This window comes from Colias eurytheme, chromosome 9 (genome assembly GCF_061535395.1).
Source record: "Colias eurytheme isolate Ceu_HAF_F1 chromosome 9, ilColEury1 Martin Lab GWU primary, whole genome shotgun sequence".
NCBI lineage: Eukaryota > Metazoa > Arthropoda > Insecta > Lepidoptera > Pieridae > Colias > Colias eurytheme.
The window spans coordinates 4301264-4311808 of NC_142988.1; the positions used below are offsets into that span (position 1 = coordinate 4301264).

General features: G+C 30.5%; 1 protein-coding gene across 1 annotated transcript; it reads right to left on the reverse strand.

Annotated features, from left to right (window-relative positions):
- Positions 1-843: 843 nt before the first annotated feature.
- On the reverse strand, positions 844-2559 carry LOC149905738 (dynein light chain Tctex-type protein 2B-like). Its single transcript, XM_090105217.1, has 3 exons — positions 2383-2559; positions 1336-1482; positions 844-1080 (listed from the first exon to the last, which is right to left on the reverse strand). Exons 1-3 carry the CDS (start codon positions 2557-2559, stop codon positions 844-846), a joined length of 561 nt encoding a protein of 186 aa, XP_089961343.1.
- Positions 2560-10545: the final 7986 nt, after the last annotated feature.

The following is a 10545-nucleotide window of genomic DNA, read 5'->3' on the forward strand; positions in this document are numbered from 1 at the left end:
TGTTTAAAGATTTATCAAATATTTTATCCCACACCTAAATTTACAATTTTTAAACACATTATATTTTATCCTCATATCAAACCTTTTTCCTAACATTTAAGGTCCTCTAATAATTTAATCCGACATTTTGAATGAAACGATTAATAAATTATAATTTCAAATACACTATTTATTTCTAATTATAAAGGCCAGATAAAATATTTTAATGTAAAACGACCATAAGTCTACGTTTTACTAATAAATCATGTACAAAAATGCCATCTTTACCCACCAACGAATACTCGTTACACCAAAATATTATCATACGTATAAGTATAATCAAACACGACGCTCTCGGGATTAGTGTCGGAGAAAAAATATCTAAGAAATATTGCTACTTCGTATCTCATAAGCTCAATATTTTCCATCATACTTAGCCAGCGGATATAATCTCCGGTTTATCAAGCCAACTCTGTCAGAAGTTATTCGGAAACTTATATCAACGTTATTTTTATATCTGATTATATTAGACTGTGGGTGGAAAATGTCGCGATAGTGGTAGAGAAAATGAAAATCAAGAATATGTTTATGAAATTTATTAATAATTAACAATGATTCCCTGTTTTATATTCATGGTAATAATATAAGTAAAGAAAATTAATATATTTATGAAATTAAGTCAATACAAGATAACACGTGCCACAGATCGTATTTACTATTTATTTTATTATTTTAATATAACGACTAACGAGTATACGACTAAATAAATAGAAAACATCTGTATTATTATAACAGGAAAAATTAATTGAATTACCATTTTGATTGAATATGCAAAAGTAAAAACTAATTCCGCCTACGCTATATTCAATCCAAATACACCCCAAACGCGGTGACCTGAATAAACGCAGAATTGACTTCCCTCTGTACGTCCACGTAATTGTCCCTCTCGTGATCCCACAAGAAGGAGATAGCGTTGTTGTAGCTCTGGGCACGCTTCTGCCCAATCGTCACTACGGTGATAATCCTGTATCTGTTGAACTGTATTGCTTTTAACTTACGCATCAGTTCACCAGCTAATCGCAGCGCTAGGGACGGTGATTCCTGGGAATGAGCAAGTTTTTATACGTTGTAGGAATAATAATATGCTAATCCAATCGAATGGGCATGATTTGATACTGGATTAATGAGACCTATGAAAAACTGTTGAATTAGACCACTGTTATTTTGATGAAGGTATAAACGATATTAATGTAAAGTTTCATCTAATTCTGTCCAGTAGTTTTTCCATGCCAGAGTAACAACTAAACATACATCCTCACAAACTTTCACTTTATAATATTAGTAGAATATACTTACTTGAACATTATATTTATGATCAGTGAAATGTTCGTCAAGCAACTCATCTATTTCCTTGCGGACTGTAGGCAAGTGGAATGGATAATTTGACGTCAATTGATAGGTTGGGAAATACATCAGGCCCGGTCGCTTGAATTCTATCGCTATCTGTTATAGACAAGTTATAAATAATTCAAATACAATTCATCACATAAATACTGTAAATGTTAACTATTTAATAGATATAAATGTCGAGAAAAAGTTTTTTCCGGATATCAATGATATTTATGGCATAAATAGCTTTATGATAAAATAACTGGTGAAAACAGAAAAGTTAAAATAATTATATTATTATCATGTATTGCTAAAATGAATAATGATCCTGGTTTTTAGTGACGTAATTTGATCTTCCAGGGATAACTATTTTGTCGGTGATAAATAAATTAGAAAAATGTAAGAACAATATACTAAAAAATAGTATGTATTTCAGCAAAAATAACTGAGTTATAGTCGGTTAGAAGAAGAACTGAGAAAATGTATACCTAGAAACAGACCAGGTAAACATTGTCTCGTATTACAAAGATCACATATTCTTCTTAGAAAGTCTCTTGCCTTCAGACGTAAATAAACAAGCGATTTACATTTATATTCATATGGTCGCTGGCTTATAACAATAGCCGTAGGGGAAGGTAGATAAAATTATGAACTTATGAGAGCGTGGGTAGTTATTCAACATTCGGTGACCCGTAGTTTCACTTGTTCTACATATAGACTATTTTCTTATTGAATAAAAAGAGGATAGAATAAACAAACATCATTATGAACCTTTTCCTTATAACTATCTCTACCATGAATAATTTATTAAAATTAATCGTTATTAATGTTTAAAAATTTCCAGGTACATCAATAGTTTTAATTGGTTTGACTTTCCACTGACCAGACGTTGGAAAGTTCTCGGAAGGCAAGTTTAATAAAGAGAAAGATAAATAAACCGCGTAGATAGCACTGATATTATGTCTTTATACTTCCTCTCATATCAAAATAATAAAATTGGTTTTAAATACATACGTTTGAGGTTCTCTCAACTGGTCTTATACCCGGGACGCCACCAAAACCATACGACTGCCTGCGGACTTTCAATCTGCTCATAGATTTAGGCCCGAAGCCCACGATTGATCGAGTATTTGAACGGCTTTTAACTTCTAGCATCGACACCTTGCTCTTTTTACTTTCAGGATCTCCCATTTTGTTAATTTCCCTATATTTTTTCCCTGTATTTTCCCTATGTTTATATACCTACAGAAATAAATATCAAGGGAAATAATAAAACGTGATTACGTCGTAGAAGGTTTTCCTGACATATTGTTCCGAAAATATTGACGTTCCATTTTTCTACGAAAATGTTTCGCCGTAGTTTTTATATAAGAGGTTAACGATAAAAGGTCCCTATCACCTAGTCCTTATCTCCACTAGCAGTGGGTCATCAATAACGTATAGTGGATTGATTGCTGTTGTTTTTATTAGCTATATCGTTAGTTCTAATGGTCGTTCGATAAATCAATTGTTGGAGTAGCTATGGGTTGTAAAATATCTGGTTAAATGAATAGGTTCGAGAGTTTTATACCAAGCAGTATGAGTACTGCTACTACAAATTGTGATTATATTGAGTTTTATACAAAGCAGTATGAGTACTGCTGTCTGCTACTACAAATTAAATTGCTCTTACAAACTCTCTTCATTGGATATCTTAAAAATCAATAAAGATGTATGACAAATACTAAAACATAAGGAGGATAGAGAATAATAATAAAACAAAACAAAACATGATCCGTTAATAAATAAAATTACCGCATTCTTGGAAAATATACTTCGAACAAGTGTTAATGTTTAAGATAGAAGGAAAAATGTATTCCTCCAAATAATATCAACTTGGATTATTTAATACCCACGTAAAGTGATATATGTCACACACACTAATATCCAGGAATTTTAAACAGCTTTTCCAACTCCATCTACATAAAGTTGAATTACGTATTCAAATGTTATGCGTTCCATTTCGTTTGCAAAACATAATTTCATAAGATATTGGATGACTGTACGTTTGTATATCTGTGTACTGTGTACCATAAATGTACTTTCATGTATGCAAATTTTACTATGTACCAGAAATTCTGGCTGGCTCTATTATAATAAAATGATTGAAACAAATTTGAATGCGGATGCAGAATTGTGTAGGCTGCATTACATAGACGCCCTAAAATGTATTGAGTCAAATACATAGTATCTTATTATGTACACGTTGGTACATAAGTTGGTATAATATTATGTAGAAATTCACGGTGCCAGTAAGAAAAATATAACCTCTTAAAAAAAACATCCTAATATATTTTAATAGCCTGGCGATACAGCATTTATTTATACAAATCCTTTTAACACAGGTCATTATATAAAAATATCACACAAAGGCTTAATGATACATCCGAAACATAAAAAAATCAGTCTGCGAAAAACTGTTCACACTTCGATAAAAGAGGTTTTTTCGGATAAAAGCGCGTACCCTCCACGGGGTTTTTATTGAATACATGAAGGTTTCTTTTATACTCGGAATGGATTCCGGCAAAGCACTCCGCTACATTCACGCGGAAGCAAATTCATGAGAGGATTTGTTGACGGCATTTTCATCGCGAGCTAAAAATAAACATGGCGGGATAATTATTTTTATATTTGGGTAATGGTGTTGAAAAAATACTTTTATAATTAATACTTTAAGCACCAAAATGTAAAACAATAATGCATTTTGAAGACTGTGCAGAAAATGTTATTTGTGGTCATTTTGAAAAATGATATGAAGATGCAATGAGAAAGATATGAGTATAAATTCGTTGAGAATGCTAAAACACAGGAATTAAAATATTAAATAATTAATAGTTAGTTTTCCAAGTAAATTGTAGCCTCCTGAAAAGTTAATAACTACACAAATTATTTGGTTTAAAGACAATTCTGAATTCAGTACTGTACCATTTCGCTATATATATGCCCCTAGAATTAACATTCGACTTGTCTTTATTACGTAGAAGCAATCTCTTGAACGATATGAGAACTACAAAGGACAATCGTCGGTCTGAGCACATCAACTTTGATCCCTCTCGCAAACAAAAATTCTAAAATGAATTGACTGAAACAATCAAACATATTCCGAGCGATGAACTTTTGTAAAGTAAAGAATGCAAGTTGCATTAAAACCAGCGTTCCAGTATTAGCTTTAATATATTATTACAAAAAGAAACGAAAAATTTTTTAGCGGATGATTTATAATTTGTGGGTTAACTCTACAGTAGTCGCGTGGTCTACAAGCGGTATACCATTTTTAAAACAAGAAAAAGTACACAAATAAATTTAAAAGTCTGTTTATTTATTTATAATTCTTCTTTACTATATTTTATATTTAAAATGGTCAACAAAACATACAACCATATCTTTTATGATTAGAAAAAACAATAACAACAAAAAAATACCTCTTTTGCAGTCGTAATATCACATAATTCACATTGTATGAGATCAAAAAAATATATACATAAAAAACCTAGTCTAATCAGTATTTTGCAAACAAAATAAGCATACAATTTCAAAATGATCAGAACATATAAACTTTTTGCATGTACTGCACACCTTTTTGTATCACTGGATTACACGTGTACACCACGCGACTACTGTAGGGCTAATAAAATCTTCATAGGTATATAATGCACATTCTATGATGATAAATCGCCATGCTATGATGAGTACTCCACTTATACGTAATATACCCACCCTCTCAACCCCCATTATTTTAATGATTATCTACATTTGGAGGTTCCTCTAGGTACTTGGTTTTTGTTCAGTATTTAGATATATTATTGAAACAAATATTAAGTGGATAATGTTTTTAGAAGTTTTTTGAACTTTTGTGTAGGCTATGTTAGTGATATTACCTACTTTTGCTGTCTATAGAAGTAATTCTTCTCCTATTTCTAAATATCAGCTGCTTGCTGGTTGACGCGGAATAAAATATAGCTCTTTAAGCTTCGCAACGCATGGACGACAATCCTATCCTAATGTTAGATAACTCGTATGTCATTCGCTTACTGTATCACCCTCAGCGAGTGGTACAGTGTTGGACTAGATGTGACCGATAGTACAAACTAAAGTATTATTGTTTCTACTTATAGGACATTGCATGATTACTGATACTTTGACTTTGTAAATTGGACTGTTTTGATACTTGAATTTAATTATAGATTTGAAGTATTCAAGGGATTGCTTTTTTTCATTTTGCCAGTGTTTCGTGAGTTACCTTTGCCCGTAGTTAGTGATTTTTTTTTAAACAATTCAAATAGATTTAATTACGCTGTTAGTTATGGGTTTTTTAAAATAAAGTAGTAAATCGGTATCTTTTTGAATTATTTCTTAGGTACTAAGGTTAGAAAATTAAAATGTTGTTTCATCTTCTTCCTTCAACTGTATTCCACGACTTATGATTTACTGTAATTACTAAAATTTCCAAATTAACAATAATCACATGACGCCCAAGAAAAGCTCAAAATCTTTGTACTGAAATAAAATGTTTCATTTTTGTTAAATTTTAGTTGAAGGGAAAATAAACTTAATCTATTTATTATTACACAATACACATATAATATATTCAAACATATAATTCAGTAAGTTCCATGCTGGTGGTGACGTCAAGCAGAAGGTCACGACCCGCGGTGCAACGTGCTCACAAAGCTATGTTACGTACTCTTACAAAGCATTGTTATCATTTAATTAAATTTTGTTATGAAACTACAATTTTTCAATCCGATTTATTTTTAAGTTAAAAGAAATTGTTTTGGATGATTTATGAAGATTTTATAAAAGAAGGAACAAGAATAGGATATTAGATGGAGTATTTAATAAAAGAAATTGCTCATAGAGAAGGGGAAAATGGTACAAAAAACAATTTCTGTTCTGTTTTGTATTTTATCGTTATTGTTTGATGACTGTTTTCAATTAAGCGTCTAGTTTTAATGTAGTTTTTAGGTATGCTCCACAAATTAATTTATCCACTATTTTTTATCTATTATCCACTTCAGATTATTATTCAATCTTTAAAGAAGTACTCTGTTACGAATAGTAAATAATGAACACAAAGCATGTAAACACCTGATGCTGTGTGCAATTATTTTCATTCTATTCCATCACTTTGTCTTTGTCCAGGAAAAGAGGTGATTTCCTCAAATGAAATTTTGTAATAAACACTGACTTACGCTCATATTTTCTATAAGGCACATGCAATTTCTTTACAATTAAGTAATGAATACATTAACCTACAATAAAACCTCGTAAGTAATAGCTTTTATGATCATCTGAAGCTATTTATAACAATCAAATGTATTTCAATTTTATCTTAACTCTCAGAGCATTATATTTAAAAAAAATCTTTAGTAAATATTCTATTTGAGCATCTAACTGCATAAAGTTGTAGTGAAATGCACAGGTCTTTATAATCAATATTTGTATTACATTCTAAACTATTAAAGTACTAATAATATTATGTTGAGGTTAGTTCAATTTACTTCTAATGCTTTGTATATTTTTATCTAGTTATATCACTATATTTCAGGGTCAACGACATACAGTGCAGCGCTCTCCAGAGTTACAACCGCAGGTATTATGATATATTTAAGTAAAACTAAGGTTCGTCTCTTGTTTATGACACCTCGAGTAAAATTAATTTCTTACCAGTTCCATATTTTTATAGCCTAAGAAATAAAACATCTGTACTGTTGAAATATTCATTTTATTCCATTGTTTTTATGATTCTCAAAAATATCACCAACTTTTTCAGACCTTGGGAGAAATTCCTAAAGCAATATTTTATCTAAAACACTTTCCTTTTCCTAAATATATTCTAAGCTTTCACAACGAAACCTCGTATTTCGTTTTAATACCCTTAAAAGTAACCCACATTTTCCTTTCAATTTCTTTGTACCGAAGTTAGATGCCTATAAAGATGGAAATTACTGTCTGGAAAAAGTTTAGAGGAAAGAAATCGGGTCTACGTAGGCACAAACTTCTTATAAATGGGCTATTAGCTTTAAGATTCGTGAACCTCGGCTTACGGAGGTCAAAACACAACAGCAAAGCAAACGAATTTATTTTCAGAATAATGAACATTCATACCTGAGGAAAGTTTAAATAATATATTAGTTTCGGAGTAGATTTGATCCCTGAGGGGTCGTAACTCAGCGTACATCGTGGCTCCGGACGCTAAGAACTGAAATAATAATGACCATTAGATTTGTATTTTCAGGAGTCTGCTGTCATTATAACTTGTGTTTATTTGTGGCGAAAACTATTTCTATTATATTGTAATTGCCAACCGAACAGATGCTATTCAAACTGTATAAATTTTAGCTACTAAATGTATTTTAAAGGTTAAAACGCAATTTACTTGTTGAAATATTATTTATCACTCCCGGTGTACTTGTTTTCTTTTTATTTCATCCCACCTGTTGAAATGTTCTTTTTTTTTGGTTTTGATGAAGAATAGAGAAGCGTTTGACCACGGTCTCGCCAGCTGGTAGGTAAAGATATGACATAAGATGACGCGCACTTCCCTAGAAGGAACCTGTTCACCAGTCTTTTCATATCTTTTCTGTCAGCAATTAATTTGTTTAATATAACTTTACATCTATGATGCTGCCCACATTAAGAGAAACTGCTCCCTGTAAAGTTGGCAGTCGTGAAGAAACAATAGAATTTGATGAAATAGTATTTACATTGGAACATAAATTTCAATTCCAATCTCTACAGTTCCCTGTAACTATTGCGAATTTAATTATCATTGAAACAATAACCTTTGGTCCAACAAATTACTTGGAATTTTAGTTCTGGGAAATAATCAAGAAATTAATATGTTATATATAATGTAAATAAATGCTCCAGCCAGTGGTAGGTATCTATTTGAAATCGTAGTTTACAATAATTATTATGATGTTGTTTTAAAAACCCCCTTACACATCTCGTAAATACAAAGGAAATATTAAGTTTATCTTGCATTAAGTTTTATGTTTATTTTTAAAACACTCTGAATTTGACTTTTCTTATTACTAAAATTAAATTAAACAATTATATAGCCAAAGGCAACATATTGTATGTATTATCTCATGCGTAAACTATTCAGTGAACAGGAAAACAAAGCACACTACAAGAATTATCTTAACTCTCAGAACATTATAATAATAATGTGCATTAGGACATTTCTAGTTGAAAAATCTTAGATGACAAATAAATCTTTAAAAAATATCCATTCAAAAACTGTTAGTAAGTAATTAATTTTAAATAATAGCAAATAAACAATTTCATAATTTTTGTCTTGTTATCAATTTTACTTGCTTAAAATAAAATATTAAATCATTAATTGTTCTTGTAGGCTTACAATTTTCATATTACATCAATAATTTCATAACGTAAATTTAATTAATCAAACTTACTTTAATTATTTTTCAGCTGAAAGGAAACGTAAACTATAAAAACATAATAAACCTTTACTAGGATAACAATAATTATATTTCATTCTATCCGAAACCAATTTCTCGGAGCGGCACAACAAAATGAAATACCAGGTAAACAGAACGAATGAAGAGTTAGGTGGTAGAGCAATGAACTATGCAATTTATAGTCCAGTCGGTTCGGCTACGTTCCATCGTTGTTTTATATTAAGATGTTTATAATAAAATTCCGAGTTGAACCAACTAGTCGTACATTGAGAGGAATATAAATTGGCATTTACGAGGTAATAGAAATATCGACAATGTTCAGTAATGTAGTGCATTTACATTAGCAGCACGGTGCATGCTTATTCATAAGCTAGAAAGCTTGCTTTCAGTTTCAAATGAAATAAGAAATAGAAAGATTTACTAAATTAGTTTTCCATTTGAACATAGCTATGTAAATGAAGGCTCGTTTGCAAATTGTTCAATTTTTTGGCATAGAATTTTAGTTTTTGTATTTGGCATAGAATGTACAGTCGATATAGTTATATCTGCGATGTTTTTTTCAGTATAGAGTCAGTTGACTCAACACGAAAAAACCTTATCATGTTGTCTCTACAATATAAAATCATACTTTACTGCCGTAGATACAAAGCTCTATGATATAATCCAACCAGTCGGCCGATAGCGATAGCCTTTTTGCACACATTTCTATGTATGCATAAACTAAATTCAACCAAACGAGAAAATATGAGAAAAAACGTGCGTAGAGCAATTGCAGCACTGTCGTTGCTGCAGATAACAAAATGAGTAAATACTTTTACCTTTATAAGTTAGCTTCGTCTTTATTCATAACGGAAAAAATCACAAGAATTATTTTGATATTCACTCTGTAATATAGTTAAGCATAATAATATATTAAAGAACTTCTAAAAAAAAATATCTTTTATAAACAAAAAAGCAATCATATCCCCTTTCAATTCCACAACATAAGTGTAAGTAATATTGGTCGCAGCATCCCACATTACCTATTGTTACAAACGCCTGTCCTCACTACAGAATGATTGTCCCGTCCGTTGTCCCATAATACCGCTTTATTTGCTGTAGCAGTTTAATTAGTGACTAAGCCACGTCGTTCATTAATTAAAGCTTGCAGCGGCCCTTAATAGGGTTGCAGCATTTGATTACACTGTTTTCAGTAAATACGTATTTGGAAGTGATTGGAGAACCTTCTATACTATTCGAACTAATTCTATATTTTACTATGTGAAAAACTCTACTATATAATCGTCGTTCTATAAGGGACTTGAAGTAAACTGTTAAAATTGAAGATTTTTATATATTTTTATATATATATAGCAATTATATAATTATAAACATTTTTTTATTGCAATTAATCATATTTAATATATTTATCATGAATACAACAAATATAGTCAAGACGTAAATAGAAGAAGTAGGAGATAAAATATTTTTCTTGTGAAAACACAAGTTTTCACAGCACTCAAAGAAATAAGGTGTGGCTGAACTTATTTACCTAAAAGGAAATTCTTGGAAAAAATAATATAAGAAATAAACATACTTTACGTATATAGGGATGTGAAATTGATTTCGAATAAATTTTTGTTAAAAATATGTTATCTCTTATATCCCGGTTTTGTCTGATGTAAAAATTTGCTTCATTATAAAATAATATTTTTCAAATATTACGCTTAAA

Excerpts from the sequence above, each read along its gene's own strand:
- LOC149905738 (XM_090105217.1), bottom strand. The coding sequence starts at position 2,559 with ATGGGAGATCCTGAAAGTAAAAAGAGCAAGGTGTCGATGCTAGAAGTT. Across the intron at positions 1,483-2,382 it reads CAGTTGAGAGAACCTCAAAC|ATAGCGATAGAATTCAAGCG; the intron begins GTATGTATTTAA and ends TGTCTATAACAG. Across the intron at positions 1,081-1,335 it reads ATCATAAATATAATGTTCAA|GAATCACCGTCCCTAGCGCT; the intron begins GTAAGTATATTC and ends GCTCATTCCCAG.